Source organism: Mus musculus, chromosome 3 (assembly GCF_000001635.26).
Source record: "Mus musculus strain C57BL/6J chromosome 3, GRCm38.p6 C57BL/6J".
NCBI lineage: Eukaryota > Metazoa > Chordata > Mammalia > Rodentia > Muridae > Mus > Mus musculus.
Genome location: NC_000069.6, coordinates 104,820,358 through 104,847,285, shown reverse-complemented (window position 1 = coordinate 104,847,285; position 26,928 = coordinate 104,820,358). Strand labels below are relative to the sequence as shown.

The window sequence follows — 26,928 nt, the reverse complement described above, 5'->3', positions numbered from 1 at the left end:
TACGTAGAGCACAAAGCAAGGCCATCACGATGTGCAGTAGAAGAAAGTGTCTCCACGGTGCTCTGTGCCTCTAATGCACAGTTGAATAGTACAAGTGGCTGGGGTCAACTTTGTACTGCCTTTAAAATTGGTGATAATGCTTGATTTCATTATGTGGTTTGCTTTAGAATTCTAAAAACTTATTCTAACACTTCCAAAACCTACTAATTTGTTGATTTTTAGAAACTAAAAGTTGAGTTTTGTCATCTTTTTTCCAGTAAAATTTGGTGGATCCTATGACTTTGCTGGTTTTTGGGAGGTGGAATGATTCCGAGACTGGGTTTCACAGGGTAGACCAAGCTGGCCTCAAACTCAAGAGACCCACCTGTGAGATCTGTTACCATCTTCTGGCCTCCTCAGCCTCCTGTGAGACTGTAAACCATGCCAGGAAGCTTGGTAAGGTAGAACAGTTATGAGAACCAGAAACTCAGAGGCTTGGGTACACCCCGTTCCCTGCCAGATTCCTGGCCTGGAACACGTACATGCCACACTCCCCACAGAAGGAAACATGACCTGTGGTCAAGTAGGCCCAGAACAGAGTTATCCGTGCTAATGAGGTACCTAGAGGCCCTGAGGGTTTAGCCAATAAACTTTCCCTGCAACAGGTATTTAATCCTAGGTCCACCCTGAGAAGTTGGTACAGTAATAAGCTATGCATCCATTTTCCATGATGAACAATCAGATAAACAGTAGAGCCTTGGGCTGTCTTTTTCATAAGAATGGCCATGGGGAGCATAATGGGGGTCTGCAGAAGGCCTCTTTGTGCTTCCAGCCAGAACCACAGCCAAGCTAAGGACAATCACCACTGATCTAAGCTGGAGCTTCCTCCCACCCCCACCTCCACCCCCACCCAGACCAAGGTTAGACACCATCCCCAGCCCACACACCAGACCCTGCTCCCAACTCCTTGTGACTCACAGACACCTAGATATCAGGGAGTTTGGGATGCACTTACACACACCACACACCCTCCCCCACCCCAGTCCTGGGCCTGTGGACTGCAATCAAACTCCCCAAGTTTTGCCTCCCAAGTGGCCATGCCCTGAGGCAGGCAGAACGCAGACCAACAGCCTCCTGGACACTTGGACATAAAATACACACATTTAAAAGTAAATGTTATTTTTAATTCAAAATGACTGATAACATGCATATTATAAGATATACCTATAATTGATAAAAACAAAATGTTTTGTGGAAAAATATAAAGGCTTCTAAACAGTAAAGTTTAAGTATTTTTTTTCAAGAGATATTGTACGCAGGGAATGTAGCTCAGTTGATAGATTATTTGACTAGTGTGCAGAAAGCCTTGAGTTATATCCCAGCACCACGTAAAACTGGCTGTGCACACCAATAATTCTTGTAGAGGGAATTGTAGGCAAGAGCAGTTATATAATAAGTTTGAGCTAGCCTGAGCTACATGAGATCATGTTAAAAAGAACAAAAGGCTGTAGAGATGGCTCACCAGGAAAGAGTCTTTGCTGCTCTTGCAGTGGTTCAGAGATGGATTTCTGGTTATGGGTGACTTACAGTTGCCCACAACTCCAGTTCCAAGGATTAGATGCCTGCGTCTGGCCTCTGGATACCAGCACAATACAGGGGCACACACATAAGTAAAGATAAATAAGTCTTTCAAACAAACAATGGTGTTGGAAAGATGGCTCTGGTCAAGAGCACTGGCTGCATGTCTAGAGGACTGGGATTTGATTCCCAGCACCCACGTGGCAGCTCACTGCTGTATAACTTCACTTCCAGGAGAAATGACATCCTGTTCTGGCCTCTGGGCACCTGGGCACTGCATGTACAAATAAAATAGGAATGAAATGGGAAAAAATTAAGATAAGCCATTGTAATGGTTTGTTATTTGCATTTACATGTTACTTTTTAAATTGTCTTGGGGATGGAGAAATGGCTCAGGGGTTGACAGCAGTGACTGCTCTTCCAGAGTTCAATTCCCAGCAACCTCATGGTAGCTCACAGCCATCTGTAATGGGATCTGGTGCCCTCTTCTGGTGTGTCTGAAGACAGTGACAGTGTACTCATATGTATAAAATAAATTTTCAAAAATCTTTTAAAAAAATTGTCTTGTTGGCCTTCTCTTTGTGGGGTGGAGGTAGATACAGTCCTGCTATATGCCCAGGCTGACCTTAAACTCAAGATCTACTTGTCTTTTCAGTGCTAGGATCAGATGATGCTCGACTGTAATAAACAGCTGCATGTTTCTCTTCACAGTACACTTATTATACTATAAATTTTATTTTTCTTTAGGTCCGCATAGCCGCTAAATTCATCACCCATGCACCCCCAGGGGAGTTTAATGAAGTATTCAATGGTAAGTAAAGATTAATATTGAGTGAGTACTCCTTAATCACTGTCACTATCTAGCTTTCTCCCTTTTTTCTTTTTAAATTTTTATTTCATTTTTTTAGGAGAGGGGGCACCTTGTGAGCCTCAGTTCTTTGTTCTCCCACATGGGTGCTGAGAGCTGAGCTCAGGTCCTCAGGCCTAGCAGCAAGCTCCGAGGTAGCTCACCAGCTCTTCTCTTTCAAAACGTTGGTCTTCTGAGGCCCGGCTAGACTGAACTCTTGAGTGCTAGAGCACAGGCGTGCACCAACACAGCTAGCAGTGAGTGCGTACTCTTCACTGGTCGTTACCTCTTACAGCCTTTTCGAAAGAAATCGGCATTCAGAAACACTGAAATCATTTGTTTAAGGCAACTCAGCAGCTGAGTGTGAAAGTTAAGATTCAGTTCTAGGTTTAGGTCAAATACTTAGCTTTGCCTAATCCATCAATTAGGAGATTGCTCTCAGATAAGCAAAGACTTCCGATAGCTGTCTTGTGGCTCACATCTACAGTTCCAACCCTGGGACAGCCCTGAGGTGCTGAAGAAGGGAGATTGCTGCAAGCTCCAGTACAACCTGGACGAAAGGTTGTCTCAAAACTAAAAAGAAGTGAATAGAAGCCGGGCGGTGGTGGTGCACGCCTTTAATCCCAGCACTTGAGAGGCACAGGCAGGCGGATTTCTGAGTTCGAGGCCAGCCTGGTCTACAGAGTGAGTTCCAGGACAACCAGGGCTACACAGAGAAACCCTGTCTCGGGAAAAAAAAAAAGTGACTAGAGATTTAATATAGTTCATATTTTAAAGGAATGACAATAAATTGACTTTTCAAATTTATTACTTTTTTATTCTTCCTGTACCTTTTAGTTTTATCATGAAAGATAAAAGCTTCAATTTTCACTGCCTTTCCTCAAGTCCTATACAGAGGACATTTCCCAGGACTATTGTGGCTGAACTTCAGATCGTATATGAAGCTTATTAAGTTCAGATGATACACATCTTTAATACTAGTGCTTGGGAGGCAGAGGCAGGCAGATCCCTGGATTTGAGGCCAGCCTGGTCTACAGAGTTCCAGGACATCCCAGGCTACATAAAGAAACCCTGTCTCAGAAAACAAAACAAACAAATTCAGATTCACACAGAAATGGTGGCCCATGCCTGTAATCTCAGTACCCAGGAGGCTGAAGCAGGAGGATTACTCTCATTCAGACCAGCCAAGGGTATAGAATGAACCTTTGTTTAAAAAACAAAAATCAGAAAAAGCCAGTAAATTTAGTAAATCAGTCAATTTACAAACTGACCTTTACCATCCCTTCAAGACTGCCATCTCTTCCGTATACTACTTGGGGAGGTGTGGTGATCCCAGCACTTGGGTGCTGGTACAGGAGGATTACAAATTCAGGGAAACCTAGACTGCATAGTGAAACCTGGTCTCAAAACTAAAAAAAAAAAGAGATCTTGGTTTTCAGATGGTTTATCTCTGCCAGGTATGGTGGTGTATACGCATAATCCCAGCACTTGGGAGGTGGAAGCAGGAGGATGGAAAACTCAAAGCCCTGCTTGGCATGGTGGCACATGTCTTTAATCCTAGTGCTCAGGAAGCAGAAGCAGGTGGATCTCTGTGAGCTCCATCATAGCCTAGGCCAGACAGCAAGTTCCAGGACAGCCAAGAAAGAGAAACCTGAAACGAAAGAAAGGAAAAAAAAAAAGAGTTGTCTTAGCCTTAGCTACAAAGTAAGTTTGAGGCCAACTCAGAGACTCTTGTCTCAGACAAATTAAGAAAAATGTCCTAATGTAGCTCAGTTGGTAGAGGGCCTACATAGCATACACGAACCCCTAGATTTAGTCCCTGCCATGGCATAAACTGGGCATGGTGATCAAGGTCATTTGTAGCTGCTACATAAAGGAATTTCAAGCCAACCTGAGTTTGAGATCCTGTTAAGAAGGAGTGAAAGGTGAGCAGGAAAGAGAGATGAATAACTTCCTTGGGAATTTTTGTTGGGTTATTATAGCAGACAATTCTGTAGGAACCTCTGAACACTGCTGTCCATTACTCAGTGCTATGTTTAGAGTTTCCACACATAGATTATAACTGAAGATTCATCTTGCAAGCCCTGAATTTTAAAAACATATTCTAGAAATGGGCTAAAATTTCTTGAGTTTGTTCTGTACTCAGTATTCCAATGCTTTCCTCCTCAGATGTCCGGCTACTGCTTAACAATGACAATCTCCTCAGGGAAGGGGCAGCACAGTAAGTACCTCCTAAATCCACGGGTGGGTGTCAGAGAGCTCGGCCAGCCTGGGCAAGGTACTCAGTGGGTCAGCACTGCAGACCAGCGGCCCCGTTCATCCCTCTAACAGTGGGTAAGCTGGTGACAGTAACAGACAGCAATTAGTCTCTGGTTTTCTGTTACAGCTATGACCATGTATTTGAGGGAATAGACTCTTAAAAGAATGTGTTTGTTTGTTTGTTACTCCATGGTCAACAGTGTTTAGTCCATAGCCATATTAATTCATAATCATGACCCACAGGTTGAAAAATGCTGCTCTAACTCAAATGTCCTGATTTCCAGTTAGGAATGGTTACGCCAATACAGAGTTCAGATGCTTTGACTGCTTTAATTACACCCACAGACACTAAAGCTCTGTGTGTGTGTGAGAGTGTGTGTGTGTGTGTGTGTGTGTGTGTGTGTGTGTGTGTGTGTGTGTGAGAGAGAGAGAGTGTGTGTGTGTATGTGAGTGTGTGTGTATGTGTGTGTGAGTGTGTGAGAGTGTGTGTATGTATGTGTGTGTGTGAGAGAGTGTGTATGTGTGAGTGTATATGTGTGTATGTGAGTGTGTGTGTGTGAGAGAGAGTGTGTATGTGAGTGTGTGTGTGTGAGTGTATGTGTGTGTGAGTGTATGTGTGTGTGAGTGTATGTGTGTGTGAGTTTGTGTGTATGTATGTGAGTGTGTGTGTGAGTGTGTGTGTATGTATGTGAGTGTGTGTGTGTGAGAGAGTGTGTGTGTGAGTGTATATGTGTGTATGTGAGTGAGTGTGTGTGAGAGAGAGTGTGTATGTGAGTGTGTGAGAGTGTGTGTGTATATGTGTGTATGTGAGTGTGTGTGTGTGAGTGTATATGTGTGTATGTGAGTGTGTGTGTGTGTGTATGTGTTCAAAGTCTTGCAGATTTCTTAGAGAACCTACATATTAAAGAAGTTTGTTTTGTTTTTTCCTGAGTCCAATTATTTAAGTTTTTTTATGGGAATAAAAAATTCTCTTTTATCTGGGCAGTGGTGGCGCACACCTTTAATCTCAGCACTAGAGAGGCAGAGGCAGGCAGATCTCTGAGTTTGAGGCCAGCCTGGTCTACAGAGTGAGTTCTAGAACTACCAAGGTTGCACAGAGAAGCCTGGACTAGAGAAAGGGGAGAAAAAAGAGAGGAAGAAAAGTTAACTTTTATTTCTGTAATGAAATGCTCTTGACCAGACTCTTGTTGGTGCCTAGTACATGCTGTTTCAGTGATGCTCGCCATCTTTATTGCTTCCTGTATAAGCAGAAGGAGGCTTTATTGTAGCTGGGTAAAGATAATACACTAGATCGGCCTAGGATTTACTTTCTTTTTTGTATTTTGGAGCCAGTGGTTCTAACCACAGTACCATTCCCTGATAGTGCCTAGCACTTGTAGTATAGGTAGGATGTTAAATGTCACATTAAAGCGTGAGTTTCATTTTGAATGAGATGACATTGGTAAGTGAAATAGAGAATGATGTGGTAAGACTTAGGGTTTAGAATACTTACTTACCAGCTATGTGTTCTAGTAACGTTGTAAGTGGGCAGAGGCTGCAGTGAGGCAAGGCAGTGATAGTTCAGAGGAGAAGCGAGCCTGGGGAGTAAGATTCTGGTCACACTTCTCTTAGACCTGTGGGTTGGAGATAAAGTGTCAGAAAGAACAGTTAAGGATGGCTTCAAAGTGTTTGGATTAAAGTAGCTGCTAAAGTAGAGATACTATTGACTTTTTCAATTCTTTCTTTAACTAGTGCATTTGCCCAGTATAACATGGATCAGTTCACACCCGTGAAGATAGAAGGCTACGATGACCAGGTAATGACTGCCTGTTCCACGGTCTGTGCCGGGTAGTAGAGATGTAAAAGCCAGAGCAGATAGGAAATTGGCTGTTAATATATTTATGTCTTTGATTTTTAAAATAGTCTACATATTTAAAAATTCTTAGCCGGGCATGGTGGCGCATGCCTTTAATCCCAGCACTTGGGAGGCAGAGGCAGGCAGATTTCTGAGCTCGAGGCCAGCCTGGTCTACAGAGTGAGTTCCAGGACAGCCAGGACTACACAAAGAAACCCTGTCTCGAAAAACCAAAAAAAAAAAAAAAAAAAAAAATCTTCTTTCTGGTAATATTAGGTGGGTTCCCCACCACCACCAACCCATAGGAAAAAAGAGTGCCATTGACTTGACATGTAGGTTCCAGAGCAGTGCAGAGGAAGTCTAACAAAAATAGCAGAGACATTAATTTAGAATTAGCCTAAGTTACTCAAGGAATCTGCTGCTTAGGAGATAGGAACACGAAAAGGATTTCATTTAGTACATTTTTGGACCATGTAGCTGTATTACTTAAGTGCTCACAATAATACAATGGCCCTGAAAAATTTTATAAAATATGTAAAAATGAATACATGAGAATTGGTGTGCTAGTATAAATATATATACATGGATAATACATTAGCTAGAAATCAAGATATAAAGGGTATTGTTGGGAGGAAGAAAACATTGTTTTATTTTTATGAGAATAAAAATGATACGTGCTTTAAAAGTCATTGTGGAAAAGAAATTAAAAGTTAATTTTCTTAGGATATTATTTCTTTTTGCAAAACATAAGAATTGTCTTTTTTATAGAACTACTTATATTTGTAATTCTTCTCTGGAAGGTCTTAATTACAGAGCATGGTGACCTTGGTAACAGCAGATTTTTAGATCCAAGAAACCAAATTTCCTTTAAGTTTGATCATTTACGGAAAGAAGCAAGTGACCCGCAGCCAGAGGATGTGGATGGAGGCTTGAAGTCTTGGAGGGAGTCGTGTGACAGTGCTCTGAGAGCCTATGTGAAAGATCATTATTCCAACGGCTTCTGTACTGTTAAGTATCTGCCTGTCCCTCGGAGAACAGATTAAAGTTACTTTTCTTACGCTTACCTTACCCTTTTGAACCTTTGCCCCACCAGACTTTACTTCTTTTCTCTTGGTTATTGTCATCTCCTTATTTTATTCCTTAAATAATTTCTAAATTTTTGAAATTTCTTTCTTAAAGATTTGCTTTTATTGTTTTTTAATTAAGTATGAGTGGAGGGAGGGATTGCATGTAAGCCCAGGTGCCCCTGGAGGTTAGAGACATTTGTTCCCTGAACATGCACTTACAGATGTTTAAGCCGCCTGACATGGATTCCAGGGTTTAAATCCAGGGCCTCTGCTAAAGTAGTATATGCTCCTAATTACTGAGCAGTTTCTCCAGCCCTAGAAAATTTGTTTTTAAAATCTCAGTGTATAACACTTTAAAATATCCATATATTACATTTTATATTTCTCTTATTTACTCACAATAAATCACCTCTACCCATCAAAAAGTTATTAAAACCAGGTTTGATAATATACTTGTAATCTTAAAACATTTGGAAAGTAGGGGCAGGGGCATCAGGAGTTCAAGGCTGTTGTCCACTCTACAAAAGTTAGAGGGTAGCCTGGACTATGAGGCATCTACTGAGAGTGCGGAGTGGGTGGTGGGATTTATAGTTGATTGTATCATGCTTAGCTTACTGGGTTTTTAGCTTTTTGTTTTTGTTTTTTGTTTTTTGATGTTTATTTGTTTGTGGGTTTTTTTTTTTTGTTTTTGTTTTTTAAAGTAAAGACAGAACCTAGAGACTGGCACATGCTAGGCAAATATTCTGCCGCTTAGCTGTATCCCCAATTGTCATTATAGTTTGAAACAGGATCACTAAGTTGCCCAGGCTCTCCTTGAAACTTATTCTGTAGTCTAGGTTGACAATGACTCTTTAGTCTGTCTGTCTAAGAAGCCCCAAGATGCTGGGAACCCAGACTTGCACCAGGCCTGCCTGCATTTTTTTTTTAATTAAGATTTATTTATTTATTACATGTCAGTACACTGTAGCTGTCTTCAGACACTCCAGAAGAGGGAGTCAGATCTTGTTACAGATGGTTGTGAGCCACCATATGGTTGCTGGGATTTGAACTCCGGACCTTTGGAAGAGCAGTCAGTGCTCTTACCCACTGAGCCATCTCACCAGCCCCCTGCCTGCATTTTTAACTTTGTAGCTAGTAAATAAAATTGTATCTTTATAGGATGCATAACATGATGTTTTGAAATATACCTTGTGGTATAACCAAGTTGAGTGTAGAAACTTGGAACATATTAACTTTCCCCCTGGGTGGGTGGGTGGATGGGTGGGTGGTTGGTTGGTTGGTTGGTTGGTTGGTTGGTTGGTTGGTTGGTTGGTTTAGATGGGGCCTCAGTCTATAACCTAGTCTGGCCTTGAACTTGAGATGATCCTCCTTCCTAAGACTATATACTGTGTCCTGGTGTTTCAGGCTTCATTCACCACACCTGACCTGTGTGTCTGTGTGTCTGTGTGTCTGTGTCTGTGTACAGTCTACTCTCAGCAGTCTTCAAATATACAGTACATAGTTACTAGTTAGACTTTTAAATCTGTAGAGAAGACAAATATAATAGGGATATAGCTAGTTAAGATCACTATGAATTCTTGAGTGGTTTAAATCCTAAACCAGTCACTTAACTAGTTGTGTGGCCTTTGGTATAAATTACCTAGCATCTCTGTGCTTCAGTTTCCTCATTTATATAATAAAACAGTGTATTGTGAGGATTCAGTAAGTTAATGAAAGATGTTAGGACCGTGTCTGGCACAATGTAATCTATACATAAGTGAAAGGTGCCATTATTCTTACATGTTTTATCTTTTCTAAATAATAGAGGAAACACATCATTGTAGCTAAGTACAGATTTCCTTTTTAAACATTTTTCAGGAAAGGAGACAATACATTCTCTCTTGGAAATCAGCTGGCCAATCTAAAGACACTTTCAATTTACCATTATTTCAATTCAAAGTTTATCCTCATTTTTATTTGTCTCTTTTTTGAGACGGGGCCTTACTATGCAGCTTTAACTGGGCTGGAACTCACTATGTAGACTGATCTCAAATTCAGAGATCTTGCCTGCCTCTGCCTCCTGAAGGCTGGGATTAAAGGTTTGTACCACTCTGCCTGAGAGCTCAGTACCTAAGAATCCTATTGAGACAGACCTTTTTTTCTATTTTTTTTTCTTTTTAGTTACATGAGCTACAGAAGGTGATAGAATTGCCCCAGTGCAGCCTACAGTATCCTAGTAACCTGCATCCTTAGCATCCTTAGAAGCCTCTGATTTTCTCTTACTCTGTGTCACGTTTTCTGTACAACATGTTCCAGACATTTTCTATTATCAGATGAGCATCTAACCTCTTACATCTAATTAGAATTGAGACTGACTGAAATTTTATTCTTGTTTTTCCATACTTAGAAACCTTATTCTTCCTTCCATTATACCTTTTTTTTTTTTTTTTTTTGGTTATTTTATTTGTTTATATTACAAATGTTAACTCCCTTCCCCGTTTCCCCTCTGCAAGCCCCCTATCCCACCCCCTTCTCTTTCTATTATACTTGCATCTGAAGCAGAAGGATCCTTCTTCTTGGTTTTATACTGTCCTCTATCTTCAGGGTGGCTTCGTGTACTTTATTTTCTATTCTGGTGTATTCCCTATTACTTAGGCATAAGCTCTTGTATTTGATTTTAAAACAGTCTCGTGTTGGCTTCCTTCCATCTTCCTGTCTCTATTTCCCAGGTGCTAGGATTAAAAGCATGTACCATCATGCTGGAATTAGAAATAGTTCTATCACCTTTAAAGGGAAGTGAAGCTGTGTCAATCACATGAATTCTGTAAATTACTTCTGTTTCTTTAAACTCCTCCTTGTACCTCTTATTTCTTCCTCTTCTCTGCTTTCTCCTTCCCCTAAGTCTGCACCTATGTCCCACAAGGAAATCAAGGACATTTTTCCCTGTTAGTGTATTTATTCATTAGTAGTGCAAGTCTGAACTTTTGACTTTTCACTGTCTTTGCCACTCTATACAAATAATGAGCCAGCATTGTCTTCTGGGCCCTTAATTTCTATATGGTATCTCACACTAAGCCCAGCCACCTGCTTCTATAAATAACCTTTTGTTTAGGTTGCTCTGTCAACACCCCCACATTGTGAATTTAGGCACTCTCCAAAGTTGTATAATCTGTCTAATCAGATGTCAGGGCTCATGGCTGTAATTCCAGCGGTTTGTAGCTTGAAGAAAGAGGATTGGTGTAGGTTTGAGCCCCAGTTTAGCCTACATAGTGAGTTCCAGGCCAGGGTGAGCAACAGAATATAAGGTACTGTCTCAAAAAAAAAAAAAAAAAAAAAAAAAAAAACAAGACAATGAAAATGACAGAGTTTATAGTGCAGTTAGTTTAGGCAAAGCCTAAGTGTGAGACTCACACCTAGAATCTCAGCACTTATTCTAGAGGATTGCCAGTCTGGGCTACAGAATGAGACCGTCAAAGGGAAAATACACTACAAATGTATTTGAGACACTAAAGCACCATTTGTTTTCTTTGCTTTCTTTGGTGATTGCATTTTCATCCCCCTCCCATCTTCTTCTACCCTGAGAATTGGTACTTCTGAGTGCTAGTTAGACTTGTATCTGGGTTTCCCAATCTGCTGATGGCACCATGTTGGTCCACATCATTCAGGTGTAGAAATGCTTTGACTTCTTTTTCCCTTTACCCTTGGATTATGACATACAGCCGGACTTCTGTCTTAGGTATGGTTACCACTGCTATGACGAAACTCCATGACTAAGGCAAGGTTATCGGGAAAGGTTTTGTTTGATTTATTTATGCTTCTACATCACAGTCTGTTATTAAAGGAAGTCAGAGCAGGGACTCTCACAGGGCAGGAACCTGGAGGAAGAGCTGATACAGAGACATGGAGAGTGCTGCTTACTGGCTTGCTCCTCCTGGCTTGCTCAGCCTGCTTTCTTATAGACTCCAAGACTACCACCCACCATAGGCTGGGCCCTCCCCCATCAATTAAGAATTATTGAGGGCAGAGGTGGTGCACGCCTTTAATCCCAGCACTCGGGAGGCAGAGGCAGAGGCAGGCGGATTTCTGAGGCCAGCCTGGTCTACAGAGTGAGTTCCAGGACATCCAGGGCTACACAGAGAAACCCTGTCTCGGGGAAAAAAAAAAAAAAAAACAACAAAAAAAGAATTAATTGAATTCTAATTAAGAAAATGTTCCAAAGGCTTGCCTGCAGACTTATTTTTGGAGGCATTTTCTGTTGTGACTCCTTCCTCTCAAATGACTTTAGCTTGTGTCAAGTTGACATAAAACTAGCCAGCACAACTTTTATGCATTCTGCATAATATCCCTCCTTTCCATTCTCATTCACAGTGCCCTAAACTTTTGCCGAGGTTAATTTGTAGCCTCCTCCTGACCTCTAGGTTTTTTTCCATTTATCCTCTGTACCAGCATTACCAAAATTAACAGTTCTGGTCCTGTTTTATTGTCTCTTATAAATAGAATACAGTCCAAACTTTATACCTGCTATTTAACACATGGCCTACTTTTTTCTTTTTTTGTCTCCCACTAGTAGATCTCACCCAACTCCACTAACATGGCAGGACCAATTGGCAGATAGTTAGCACATCCTTGTTTTCCTGCCTGAGCTGTTGACTTGTTCTTAGCTTCAGTCCCTGTCAGACTTATGCATGTTTTGTAAGGCCCAGCTACCTGGTATCTCACTTACAGTATGATAAGACAGAAACCGTAGCCTCCTGGGAGTCATTGTAGTCTGTTTCTGCTTTGTGCTCACATCCCAACAAGGCCTTGTGTTATGAGCCCGATAGCCTCTGGCACTTATCGCCCTTTAAGGTTTTCCATTTAGTGCACTGCTAAAACTAAGAACAGTTTTTATAGAGTAAATATATTTTTCATGTCTAACTGTTTTCTCCCCAACAATAGGTTTACGCTAAAACTATAGATGGGCAACAGACCATTATTGCATGTATTGAAAGCCACCAGTTTCAACCAAAAAACTTCTGGTAAGAAATAGATGTTCTCTTCTGTTCTTACCTAATTTATATTATAAAGAAACCAGTGACTGGGGTTTTGTTTTAAAACTAACTTGGGATAGATTATTTGATTTAGAGACTTTAGTTCTCCATCTATAAAATGAAGGGCTTAGACATTGTTTAGATTCCTTCCATTTCTAAGCCTTTTGTAATTGTATCCTTTTGTCATACCAAGTGAGAAGAACATGTGATTTACACAGTATGCAGCTGGAAGTCTTAGGTCTCTTTGGGATTATCCGTTCCTGGGGCTGGTTGTACAGTATGGTGTTCCCAAGCGGTCTCCTCTGATAGGAGATGAGCCTCTACTTCAGAGGGGCAAAGGAGAAATAGACTCCACATACTTAGGAAAGGCTTGTTTATGATCAGCCACCTGGATCCCAGCTTTTATGTAGTGATGATCTTGACGTTGTCACATCAAGTCTACCTCCCACCAACACTATTGCAAACATCTGTGTCTGGTCACTTCTTTCCCGTGCTGCTGCTAATTGTGCAGTATCGCATTCTGTGTGTTTTGATAGGAATGGTCGCTGGAGATCAGAGTGGAAGTTCACCATTACACCACCTTCAGCCCAGGTGGTTGGAGTACTCAAGATTCAGGTAAGAGTCCAGTGTATTTATAGATGGTGTTGAGATGTCATGTGTTAAAATAGAGGTGCCATTTGCTCTTTGTTCTGGTGTTAGAAATAAAGACTAGTGGAACACTTCCTTCCATGAGCAAGGCTCCAGGCTTTCTCCCAGCCCCACACAGAACAGAGAGGAGGGAGAAGAGGACGTGACTGTAACTGATGCAGAAGAGGCCAGCGGCAGTGAGCAGAAGCAGAAGCCGCCTCCTTCCCAGGAGGTCACTGAAAGAGCTGTTCTGGGTTGATGACGGAGGAATGCTACTGGATTGCTTTTTTTTCTTTCAAGCATAACAAGGTCTTTTAGGAATAATCAAACTGGTTTTAAGAAAGAATAAGTGAGTATTAAGTAGTTGGGAGGTGGATGCCAGGTGTGGTGATGCACACCTTTAGTCCCAACAGAAGGGGTGGCATACCTGTGGCTCCCAGTGAGTTTGAGGCCACTGTGGTCTAAATAGTGAGTTCTAGGACATCCAGGGCTATGCAGAGAGATCAAGTGGGTTTGTTTGCTTACTTGTTTGTTTTTTAAGAGGTTTTTTTTTGTTTATTGTTGTTGTTGTTTTCCAGATAGGGTTTCTCTGTGTAGCCCTGGCTGTCCTGAACTCACTCTGTAGACCAGGCTGGCCTCAAACTCAGAAATCCACCTGCCTCTGCCTCCTAAGTGCTAGGATTAAAGGCGGGCACCACCACTGCCCCGCCCGCCCGCCCCCCCCCCCAGCTTTTGTTTTGTTTTTTTATAAGAGTTTTATTGTTGGATTTTGTTTTGGGGCTTTGGTTGATTGGTTGGAGGTTTTTTTGTGGTGTTTTGTTTTGATAGAAAAGTTCTAAATTAAAATTAAACTAAAGCAGAGGAATTCTAGAAAATATTACATGTGGTGCCATCTCGTGGGATATCAGTAGTCAAGTGAAGGAGATTCTTAATGCTCATGTCAGGACAGGCAGCTGAATGGTGGCTGTTAGCTCATTTGCTATCTGTCTCAGTTGAAGTCTCCTGGTATCTTTGAAGAGATTTAGCACTCTTAATTCAGGTGGTTTATTTTGAGCCTAACTGACTGAGTCAGACTAAATATTTCTGATAAATTAAATGTTCAGTATCTAATCATGCCTGTGTTGTACTGTGATGCCTTTAATTAAAAAAAAAAATTGCAAGATTCACATTTTCAAAGTCTAATTTAATCAAAAGCATCCCTGGGGACCAGGGACACAGCCCAGTGGTGGAAGGCTGACGTAACATGTGTAAGCCCAGAATCCAAGCCTGGCACCAAAAGAGGAGTAAACTAAAGCCCATTGCATGCATGCAGTGCTGGCAGCAGTCATCTTTGCTGCCTGTACATTATTGTCTACTTTGTTACCATCCTGGCCTCAGGACATACCCAGCTACGGGAGACGGGTAGAAGTGCTGAATCTTTGCCCTGAGCATAGCCTTCAGTGAAATCTAAAAGCTCGTAGATAAATATGGTAGGTAGCCTGTTCCCTGACTGGGCATGTTTTGCTTTGTCTACACAGCTGTATCCAACTCAGCAGTGCACTTACAAAACTTCCTTCCCTAAGATTACCTTGCAAATAAGCTCCTTACTTCCCCTCAGATCCTTCTACTGGGGACTACTTCATGGAGAGCCCAAGCAAAAATAGCAAAACTATCTTACTGGTTTTGATAATTAAATACACAGTGTGGCCTAACACTCCAGACCTCTTATAATTGTGGCATCGGCTTTAATTTGGCAAATTGTTATACATTTATCTAAATATTTCTCTTTCAAACAGAAAGATTCCAGTTCTTTTTCTTCTCTAATGCAGAGTGACAGTTCCTGACAAGATGTATAAAAAGGCCTAGCGGCTCTTTGTTTATACTTGCTTTTTGTTTGTTTTCTTTTTGAGACAGCGTCTCCTATAGCCCAGGCTACCTTCGAACTTGCTCTCACATATGTAAGTTAACCTTGAACTGATCCTGCTGCCTCATCCTGGTATATAGATAGGCCTTGGCCACAATGCCAAGAACCTAGAACTTTTTGTTCTGTTTTGTTCTGTTTAGGATGAATGCTGAAAAAACTCTCTACAGTAAGCACTTCCCAGTCCTGAGCTCTGGGGTTCTTTTGGTCTGTGTGTGTTATTGGTTTGTCTTGGTTGGTTTTAGACAGCATCTTTTGACCTAGAAAAATTATTAACCTTGAATACCTTATCCTCCAAAATACCTTCACTTGAATACCTTCACTTCCAAAATGCTGAGATTACAGGCCTGTACACCACATGGCTTGTTTCTCTTTCTAATTTTAAGACAGTTTCACATATACCCAATCTGGAGCTGGGCCTATCATGTACTTGACTTTCAATAGTAAGAATGAGAGTTAGCAAGATGGTTCAGCAGATAAAAGCATTTGTTCTCAAGTCTGATGGCTGAGTTTAATACCCAGTCCCACATGGTGGAAAGGAGACGTGACTCCTGCAGGTCGTCCTCTGATCTCCACACATGAACACATACATACTCAATAAATGATTTAATTAAAATAAAAAGTCATATATATTGAATATTATTTGGAAAATTTACTTAGATATTTACCCTTTATATTTCCCATTGGCAGATTTGCTATCCTTTGGCAAAAGGATGATTCTGATAAGTAACAATTTACGACGACTTAAAGTAAAGCAGGCACACTGAAGTTTGTATCTGTCAACAGGCCTTTGTTATGGTTTGGGTTTGTTTCATTGGTAACTGGATGCTGAAGGTGGTTCTGCTCTAGAGCAAGTAGAGTTCAAGTTGAATTTCTAAAGCTGCATCATTGCTATATGAACTCATCAAACTGATGTTTTCAGATTTTTATTTGAGTTCCTAACAGTGAGGCTTACTGCCCTTATCTTCTATTTTTTCCATATTGTAGTTCTTAAGAAACATAACAGATCATTGAGACCCAAACCTATAATCCCAGCTATTCAGAGGGCTGAGGCAGGAGGTATAAAGTGAGACTTTCTCAAAAGAAATTAAAAATAAAAAGGCCTGTGACAGAAGTTCGAACTAGTCACATATTCTTGTGTTGTTGTGGACTTGGGGGTTTTTTTTGGGGGGGGGGGTGTTTTTGTTTTTGAGGTGGGCTTTCGCCTGTAGCCGATGCTGGCCTAGAATCTACTGTATGGTCCACACTGGCAGCAGCCCTCTTGCTCCAGCTGCTTACATACTACCACTGTACCTGCCTCTTCTGTTTCAGTTCTAAACACGTGTCTTGGCTTGCATAGTAGGTCAGTGACAAAGTGTGTGCTTAGCACGTGTGAAGCTCTGTTTGATCCCTAGGGCTAGACAAGAAAAGACATCATTGTTGATCTTCAGCTGCAGGTCTACTAAGGGAGCAGAGGCAACAATGGTGGACTTGAAGAAAAAATAAGCAGTTTGACACACATTTACTCAAATGTGTGTCAGTGGTAAAGACTATGTAGACTGATACACATAGTCAACAGTGTAGTACGACAACACTCTGGTTGGTGATTTATAAATAGCAAGTTTATTGGTCTCACTTGTATTAGTTGCTTTTTTGTTGATACAGTACACCACCATGCCCATAGGCAATTTACAAAAGAAAATTTAATTTGTTTATGGTTCCAGTGGAGTAACAGTCAATCATGGCACAGAGGCATGGCAGCAAGTGGCTCCGCTGGGGCAGGAAACTTAGAGATCACATTCTCAACCTCAGGCAAAAAGCAGAAAGAACAAACTGAAAGCAGGAAGAAGCTTTGAACTCTCAGAGCTTCCCACCCCAAGTGATGTGCTTTCTACCTCTAGAGTCTCTTGCTGAATTTTGGAAGGACACCTTAGCACTAGGTGAAGAAAATGACACTATCTGAACTACTTTCCCATCACCTCTAATAGAATACAGTTTGAATTCTTAACTTGGCTTATACGGTCTTTGCTCCTCTCATCATCTAGTTTCAACGTGGTAGCAGTAACATCTACTCATACAGTGAGCTCTTTGTCCTTCCCTCAACTAAGCCAGTTTTCCTCCATTCTGATACTTAGCCCTTTGCTGGCTGGCTGGCTCTCTCTCTCTCTCTCTCTCTCTCTCTTTCTCTCTCCCTTCCTTCCTTTCTTTCTTTCTTTCTCTCTTTCTTTCTTTCTTTCTTTCTTTCTTTCTCTCTCTCTCTCTCTCTCTCTCTTCCTTTCTTTCTTTCTTTCTTTCTTTCTTTCGTGCATTGGTGTTTTATATGCTTATATATCTGTGTGGGGGTGTCAGATCCCCTATAACTGGAGTTACAGACAGTTGGGAGCTGCCATGTAGGTGCTGGGAATTGAACACAGAGCCTCTGGAAAGGAGCCAGTGCTCTTAACTGCTGCGCTATCTTTCTAGTCTACCTTCTCCATCTTATCTGCTGATTTTGAACTCCTATGTTCAAAATCGTGTTCAGGTTTAGGATCTTGTTACTTGTTTCCCACTTACAAATGTCTTCCCTCCTCCTGTTGTGTATGGCCAGTTTGTAGTCCTTTTAAGATAATTTAGTGTATCTTGTAACTTACCAAATCCCTGAGTCTAACGTGTCTTAGGGCTACTAGGTATGGCTTGTACTCTGCCTCTTGAAAGTTGTTTTTGATTGTGGCTCATCACTTTACATATTCATGACTGTTGCTGTTTTGTTTCCTGGTGGCCAGGGATTGACCCTGGGGTCTCCACAGCAAATGTTCTTAACCACTGAGCCATCTCTCCATCTCCTTATTTTTGTAATTTACTAATAAACAATATAGTTTTTGGTCTTCTCTTTAACCTTCAAGCTTTTCCTGAACTCAGTGAGCTTTACTTGCCAATATTAATAATCATGCAGGTGGAAAAATGTCTCAGATGTTAGGGACTAGGGTCTGTCTGTTAAGAGTCCTTGGTTTTCATAGAGAAAAAAAAACTGTTGCTCAGTGATTTTTATATTGATTATTTTGATACTGTTAGAGTAGGATCTTGTCACTTAAGGGACAGTGTAAGATTGCCTCAAGTTCCAGGCCAACCAAAACTACCTATCAAGACCATCTGAGGGACTGGAGAGATGGATGGCTCAGTGGTTAAGACCACTGACTGCTCTTCCAGAGGTCCTGAGTTCAATTCCCAGCAACCACAACCATCTACAGTGGAATCTGATGCCCTCTTCTGGTGTGTCTGAAGACAGCTACAGTTTACTCATATACATAATAAAATAAATAAACCTTAAAAAAATAAATAAGTAATTCTTCTTTTAAAAGACTCTGAAAAAGAAGCAGGATGTTAGTTGTGTTTGTATGTATGTGTAGCCCAGTACACATAGTGGAACAAGCTTACATTTGCTAGGCTTAGTAATTTGCCTCTGCTAATGAGAGATTTCTTAAATTTATTAAGTGAATTTTCTTTCCGTTGTGAGTTGTCATTGATCATATTGTTTGTTTAGAGTGAAAATGGCCTCCGGCATGGATTGTGCCTCGGCAGTATGCTTCTCTATAAACTGTGCCTAACCCTTCTCAAATATGATCTCACAGGTTCATTATTATGAAGATGGCAATGTTCAGCTGGTTAGTCATAAAGATGTGCAGGACTCAGTAACTGTTTCTGTGAGTATGCCATGGGAGATGTTGGCCTTACTTGTCTTTTCCTAAAAAATTAGCTTTGCATGTGACAATTAAAAGATGCAAATTTTAACAGTTTCTATTTATGCTTCTTACTATCAAATGTCTGTATTAGTTTAAAGTCTTTGACTGGGCTAGCAAGATGGCTCAGGGGTTAAGAGTTCTGACTGCTCTTCCAAAGGTCCTGAGTTCAAATCCCAGCAACCACATGGTAGCTCACAACCACACCCATAATGAGATCTGACTTTCCTCTTCTGGAGTGTCTGAAGACAGCTACAGTGTGCTTACATATAATAATAAATAAATCTTAAAGTCTTTGACTAAAGGTGGTTGTCATGTCTTAAAAGAACCTTCTTTTCTGTGTTTTTTTTGGGGGGCGGGGGGGGGGTTGAGACCAGTATTTTATAAATCCTAGGTTGTCTGTGAACTTGTTTTGTAGTCATTGATGACCTTAACCCCTATTCTTTCTGCTTTTACTTCTCCCCTGCTGGGATAAAAAGTATTCCCAGCCGGGCGTGGTGGTGCACACCTTTGATCCCAGCAGAGGCAGGCGGATCTCTGAGTTCGAGGCCAGCCTGGTCTACAAAGTGAGTTCCAGACAGCCAAGGCTACACAGAAAAACCCTGTCCCGAAAAAACCAAAAAAAAAAAAAAAAAAAAAAGTATTCCCTACTATGCCCAGTTTGCACCGTCCTGAGAATGGAACCTACAGCCTTATGTGTAATGGGCAAGCATTCTGCCAACTGAACTGTATCTCCAGCTCTATGTTAATTTATTATTTAATTATTTTTATTTATTTATTTATTTATTTATTTATTTATTTATTTATGGCATGAGGTCATACGTAGCCAAGGATGAGCTCGGATTCCTTGTCTTCCTGCCTCCACCTCCTTAGTTCTGAGATTTCTGGTATATGCTACCATGCCCTGCTCTGAGAAACATGTATTCTTTGTCTGTCTGTCTGTCTCTCTCTCTCTCTCTCTCTCTTTTAAGAATTATTTATTATTTTATGTTTATGAGTACACTGTAGTTGTCTTTATACACATCAGAAGAGGGTATCAGGTCCCATTACAGATGGTTGTAAGCCACCATGTGGTTGCTGAGAATTGACCTCAGGACCTCTAGCACCATCAGTTCTCTTAACCACTGAGCCCTGCTTTTTCTTTCTTAATTGTAAGATTCGCTCAAGGACAGAAATGCAAGGTGAATGAACAGTTTGTCAAATGAATCCTGTAAGACTATATTCATATAACTAGGAAACGTTTAGTATTTAGGCAGAAGTACTGTGTTCTGCACCCTGAAAGGAGAAATCGATGGTGTTCTTTAATTCTTCCTTTCATGGTGTCATTACTTCCTTAATTAATTACCCAAAGAGCTTTTGTTCATGTATTATATTTAATCAGTATTTACATTAGTAAAAAATAAAATTGCCAGGCACAGTAGGGCAAACCTCTCCTTACTCCTCATCCTCAGAAGACTGAGACAGAAGGATTGTTGCAAGTTTGAGGCCAGTGTAGACATGGTGTAAGATACTGTCTCTAATAAAATAATTTTTAAAATGAAACTTAAGCAATGTCAAAATATTTAACTAAAAATAATGAAACTAGGTGTGGTTGAACAGATCAGTAATCTCAGCGTTTGAGAATTGGAAACAGGAGTATCAAGGCTAGCCTTGGCAATAGGAGACCTTGTCTCAAAACATTCAATAAGACCAGCCTGAACTACAGTAGAACAGGTCAGCCTCCAGCAGCTTAGTGAAAATCTCTTAGAGTTCAAGTTTGAGGCCAGCCCAGGATATGAGACTAAGATTTCAAGACCTAAACCAGGTGTGATAGTCATACCTGACATGGAAACTGTGCTACTCAAAAATCAAGTCTTTTAAAAAGAAAGTTCAAGGCCTGCCTCAGCTGCATAGCAGTTTGAGGCAAGCCTATATAAGTTTATGAGATCCTGTCTTAAGCTGTAACATTTTTAAAGGGCCTGTGAGGGAATGTGGGGTTGGGAGAGTTGGCTCTTACAGAAGATTGAAGTTCAGTTCCCAGCACCTATATTGTAACTCTGTCTCTAGAGGTCCAGAGCCTTCATTTGGCCTCTAAGGGCATATGTACACATACACATACACATACACATACACATACACATACACATACACATACACATACACATACACATACACATATACATATACATATACATACACCACATACACATACACATATACATATACATATAAATTAAAAATTAAACCTAAAAAGGGGGCTGAGAAACTGAGTGTGAAGGTGCATACCTGTAATCCTAGTACTTGAGAGACAAGGGCAGAAGGATCAGGAGTTAAGGTCATCCATGGTTATATAGCAAGGTAGGTGTCAGATTGCTGTATAAGGAACCTTGAGTCAAAAAAGACAAAATGGGGGGAGGGGGAGCAGTTTAGGCTGAGGATATAGCTCAATACGAGAGCATTTGCCTAGTATGCATAAGGTCCTGGGTTTAATCCCCACTACTGTACATACACAGTTTCAAGACAGGACACTACATCTAGAGGGTACATACTAAAGAGAGAAGTGCTTCTTCTGGGAAAGTGCTTGGTTTAGGATCTCTCTCTCTCTCTCTCTCTCTCTCTCATTCCATTGTTGGTGCATTTATTTAATTTATTTGAGAGGTGATACACACATGCTATGTGTGTAGAGGTCAGAGGTCAAGCCATGAGAGTCTGCTTTCTTCTACTGATACAGAGGTTCCAGTTGTTAACTTCAGATTGTTGAGCTTAAGGGCAAGCATCTTTACCTACTGAGCTTTTTCACCAGTCCCTAGATGCTTTATTATTTAAAATCTGTATAATTTTGGTCAGGTCACTTGAGAAAGTTGTGGTTTTCATCTGTCAGATAACATAACCCATTTGACAGTGGGTTGAAGAGATAATGTGTATATGAGCAGTGGATAAACTAGGACCCTTATACAAGTGTCAGTTCATAGAGTGGGCTTTTCGGTGTCTTCATTCCTTACATATTTTTAAAAATACTACTTCCCTCTTTTCTTTTACTAGAATGAAATCCAAACTACCAAGGAGTTTATTAAAATCATAGAGAGTGCAGAAAATGAGTATCAGGTAAGATTTGAAAGTTATTTCTCTGTAGACATATTTTGTTCAATCCTCTGTGTCCTTTAACAAAAAGCACAGACTGTTGGTATTACTAAGTGTGAGCCTTCACAGCCCTGCAGTTTGGCATTCTGTTTGCAGTTATGAGACGGTAGCTGCGTCTCAGGAGGACAGGTGCGTTTGATTTGCGTTCAGGATGGAAGAGGAGCCCAGCGTCCATGCTGTCTCCTGTGTCCTGTGTCTGATCACCTTCCTGTTTACAAACAACTCATCATCGATTATCTATTACAGACAGCAATTAGTGAAAATTACCAAACTATGTCAGACACCACGTTCAAGGCCTTGCGCCGGCAGCTTCCAGTTACCCGCACCAAAATCGACTGGAACAAGATACTCAGTTACAAGATTGGCAAAGAAATGCAGAATGCTTAAAGGCCGTCTCTAGGAGTCTCCAGTACATGGAAAGAAAAGGATTCAACACGGTGTGGTCATATGACGAATAAGTGATTTATAAACAAACAAGAGTGATATTTTGCTAGTTAACAAAGTTAACAGATCTTCTAGCCTCATGGAATACTGTTGAACCTACAGCACTGTCTTGATTCTTTTGTGTGTGTTCTTTGCTTTGTAATTTTCTGTTATCACTATATCTACTTGTAAATCTTTTTTTTTAATTCTGCTACATTTAATGTCGAAGAGCTATATCCTGAAGTCATTTTACTGTTTAGAACATTTCCTAGCCATGCAGTCCTAGGACTGGTTTTTACAGAGTATCTGTTGAGTACTTTTTACCCCTGTGCTTTAAAGCACTTCCAGTGCTTCAGTGGCTTTTAGTGATCCACCAATTGCTGAAGAGGCTATGCTACCAAGAGCTAAGTGGACAACACACTCCTTCTCTGTCCGACTGCTTTGGTCATTTACAGCATCTCACAATTGTAGATTTCAGACATTTGGATTGGGGCTTTTGGGGTCCATGTTGGGAGGCAAAGTTTCCTGGAAATTCCATGGCAGCAGCTTCTCTAGGGTCTTGATTTTAAATCCAAAGACTTGAACCACATCCCCTGCTGCACATGAATGTTTGCTTACTTTCATTTTCTCATTGTCTCCTCCCATCTGGTTCTGTTGTAACCATGGATGTCTGTAGGAAGAACAGCCTAGAGAAAGCACTGGGAAACCAGGGTTGTCAGTCCCATGGGTCTGTTTCCCTCAGTGGAAGGAAGTGAAGGATGCCTGATGACTAGTATGCTGGAGTGCTGTGCTCAGACAGCCTGATGAGCCTCTGCTCACTGTGAAGGACCAGCCTCCACCTCAATCTCTCTCACCCACCCCATGTTCTGAGCAATGTTTAGACCCTAATACTGGCCTTTGTCTCTCAGTGAGTAGAACTTATGCCGATTCATATCCTTCCTCTCTGGGCCCTCGTCCTAAGTTCTGTTTTTCAGTCAATAGAGTTCATGTTTATTGTAAAGGTCACAGGTGCTTTACTACCTTGCAAGGGACTTTAGATGTAGCCGGCCCTGAAGCTTTGTTATAAGAGTTGTCACACAGAGACTTTTCCCCAGAGTTCTACTATGTTTAAATGTGTGGAAAAATTAAAACATAGGATCAGAGTCCAGAAGTCTTGATCCAGTCTGACCAAGTCTGGCTATACCAAGTTTTCATTCTTATCCATCCTGGGTCCACTTTTCCTGCCAGTGGCAATACCTGCAGAAACGCCTCAACAGATGTTGGCATTTTTAGAAGAGTTTTGCCCATTAGTATTGCTCTTTCATAGTTGAGAACTGCTGACATACTATCAATGTAGTAGAATATAAAACTTGAAAACACAGACATTGAAGGAATCATAGGTATTTTTGCTTTATGCTCTCTGGCAGGATTGTTCTGTAAGCAGACGAATAAATAGCTGTGTCCCTCACAAAGCTGGAATGAACCAAAGTGAAAAGGACGGTTCCCAGGCAGCATCTGTCAGTATGTCAGAGTGCTAGTGCTTCCTTCTAAACAGGATGACCAAGTCATTCCAGTTCATCTTTTCCATCATCCTACCTGCCTAGAACTCATGTGTAACTGTGATATAGCTACCTTCCCAGGTATATTGGCAGGTGTGTGTGTGTGTGTGTGATCTCAGAACACACAGGTAATGTGATGTGACCTATGACAACTGGTAATGGTGGATTCATTTACATTGTTTACACTTCTATGACCAGGCCTTAGGGGAAGGTCAGTTTTTTAAAAACCAAGTAGTGTCTTCCTACCTGTCCCCAAGTACAAGGTAAAACAGAAGGCTGTTGGCTTCAGCTTTCTTTTCTTTTTTGCTCAGTAATACTGTCAAGCAGGAGTTTGTTTGCAAATGAAAGCTGTGTAAGCATTTTTGTTTATTTCAAATAAAATATATTTGTATTATTTGTCATTCATACTATCCATCCATGCCACACTGTCTTCTGTACCAGGTAGCCCAATAGAAATACACCTGTTTTGTTCTAAAATTGTGTCTGTCCTTTCTGTCCTGTCAACCTTTGTTCTCAAGGTGAGATATTCAACTATAATCAATCTATTTGTTGAGATTCTTCAAGGTTTCTGAAATTGTATCCTACTTTGGACTAGTATAGACTCAGTAAATATGCAAAGACTTGTAAAGAACAGCTCCTTCCTGAGTGTGAATAGTCTCTTAGGCTGAGGCAGGAGTACTGCTGTGAGTTTGAAGCCAGACAGGGCTACATAGTGAGTTTCAGAGCAGTCTAAACTCCAGAAAAGAAGAAGTGGGGGTTGGGGCTGAAGGGAAGCTAGCGAGATTACTCAGCTGTTAGGAGTGAATGCTGTTCTTGCAGGTGACCCATATCAGGTGGCAGCCTCTGAACAGTCACACATGTACATTGACAAATACGGTTTTAAAAATAAAGACTAGAGGGCTGGTGAGATGGCTCAGGGGGTAAGAGCACCCGACTGCTCTTCCAAAGGTCCAAAGTTCAAATCCCAGCAACCACATGGTGGCTCACAACCACCTGTAACAGAGATCTGATGCCCTCTTCTGGGGTGTCTGAAGACAGCTACAGTGTACTTACATATAATAAATAAATAAATAAATCTTAAAAAATAAATAAAATAAAGACTAGAGAGACTGGGCATGGTGGCACACACCTTTCATTCCAGCACTGGGGACAAAGAAATGGGCTGATTCCTGAGTTCAAAGCCAGCCTATTCTAAAATTGAGTTTCAGGACTGCTAGCGCTACACAAAGAAACCTTGTCTCGAAAAACCAAAAATAAAAATAAATGCTCAGGGTTTTATTAAAAAACAAAATTCTAAATTTTACCACTCTACCCAAGAGCTACCAGTGACTCAAAAGATTTGTTTGGGATTTCCACCAGTGTTGAAAAGAATCTGGTTATGAAAGAGCAGGCCTGACTGACTGCAGTCACTAGGCAGGAGGTAAAACTGGAAGGGTTCCTGCAGCTTAAGCCTCGGTGCCGGTTCACATTCGCTTAGCCGTAATTCTTTTCTCTCCTTCAAGTCTAGTTTAGCTACTGATAACCAGGTAAGGAAAGGGTGGGTTGGTTGGTTGGCTTGTGATCTTGATTCTTAACGAAAACAGGGAATTTCCTCCCTCCCATTTACTACCATCCAGCACCAACTGAGATAATGCTTTTGGAGGAACTGTGTGTCATGCTTGCCTTTAACTAGTTACCTCTATTGGCCTTTTATTGATTTCCTTATCCCAAGAAGACTAAAAAACAAGGAATCTGAAGTTCTGGGTTGAGAGCTGGCAAGGTGGTAAAATGGCTTAGCATTTAGCAGGGTGCCTGCCATCAAGCTCATAGGCCGGAGTTTGACTGATATGTTTGAAGAAAAGAACCAACTCCTAAAAGTTGTCTTCTGACCTCTGTACTTGTATAGTTCTGGATTATTTGCATAAACAAGAGGAAGTCAACACCTTGCCAGGTCCTCAGAGAAATCTGACTTCTCAGCAGAGTGAGTAGCTGTTTTATCCATTTATCACGCTATAAAAACCAGCTTGTGGAGTCCAAGACAGATCAGGAGTTGCTGTGAAGCCTCTCATATTTGGGGCTTTAGGGACACTGTTGAACATTGTTTCTTGGTCATCTGAATCTCTAGTTGTTCTCTGTTGCCTAATTCTAGTGCCTCATCTGTTTTATAATGTGAAATTTTAATGCTAGACTTAATAAGGTGTGAATGATCAGCTTCTTGTTTTTGAACAACCACCCACCACCACCACCACCCGTGAAAAGCAAAGAAAGGGTTAGTAAATGCAGAATAAAACTGGGTGGTCGTAGAGTGGTTGAGATAAATTCTCCTTTAAACAGATGGCGTCTAATAGAAGTACATCGGTTCTGAGGAAAGAAACCAATTATATACCTCTTCAAACCCAAGATACAAAAACAAACAAACAAAAAACATTCTAAAGCTACTGGTAATGGTGCAGACATGCAGTTCAATGGCAGGAGCATCATTGCAGCTCCCAGGCCTGATATCCACCTCACTCATCAGGGTAATTCTGTTGCATATAAAGTCACTGTGAACATTGAATTGGAAAATGGAATGTTACTGATTGAATTCTGAGAGTCTCTTAACATTCCTCTTGCTGTAGCTAGGATGAATGAAGCTATGTAACAAGAACTTTCTCTACAAAGCTTTCTATACTTAAGAGTATTAGGCCACATTTCAGTACACCACCCATGGGAGCCATGTTTAAGCTGTAAAATCACCACCAAAAAGCACAAAAGGGCAAAAGCCATGACAGTAAACACTTGTTTATGAGGGATGAAGCAAGGAGGCAGTGCCACAGTGCCCTCTCTGCCTAAACTGGGGACGTGGACATAGGATTTCCTTAGAAGCATGTTAATGAGTGGATACATTTGCAAATAAAGGCTCTTTACATAAGGAAGACCAACTGTACCTGGTGGCATGGCTTTTCCCTTGGTATGTGGTAGACCAACCAAGTTGTTTTTAGTTGCTTTGGTTAGTATAGTCTACTTTGAATACAAAGGTTAAAGACTGTTAAGTGATGATTTATAAAACCCAGCAAGGAGTAATAAGAAAACA

At 41.0% G+C, this 26,928-nt stretch overlaps 1 protein-coding gene across 2 annotated transcripts in view; it reads left to right on the top strand.

The window, feature by feature from the left end:
* Capza1 (capping protein (actin filament) muscle Z-line, alpha 1) overlaps nucleotides 1-24,505 on the top strand; it is a 41,725-nt gene extending 17,220 nt beyond the window's left edge. Inside the window, exons 2-10 of one of the 2 annotated variants that reach the window (NM_009797.3) lie at nucleotides 2,305-2,368; nucleotides 4,574-4,625; nucleotides 6,395-6,458; nucleotides 7,298-7,504; nucleotides 12,482-12,561; nucleotides 13,110-13,188; nucleotides 18,688-18,759; nucleotides 21,817-21,879; nucleotides 22,162-24,505. In NM_009797.3, the coding sequence (NP_033927.2) occupies nucleotides 2,305-2,368; nucleotides 4,574-4,625; nucleotides 6,395-6,458; nucleotides 7,298-7,504; nucleotides 12,482-12,561; nucleotides 13,110-13,188; nucleotides 18,688-18,759; nucleotides 21,817-21,879; nucleotides 22,162-22,302 (822 nt within the window). In that variant the 3' untranslated portion in view covers nucleotides 22,303-24,505. The remainder of the gene's footprint in view (nucleotides 1-2,304; nucleotides 2,369-4,573; nucleotides 4,626-6,394; nucleotides 6,459-7,297; nucleotides 7,505-12,481; nucleotides 12,562-13,109; nucleotides 13,189-18,687; nucleotides 18,760-21,816; nucleotides 21,880-22,161) is intronic. The other variant, NM_001355044.1, reaches the window with a different exon arrangement.
* Nucleotides 24,506-26,928: the final 2,423 nt, after the last annotated feature.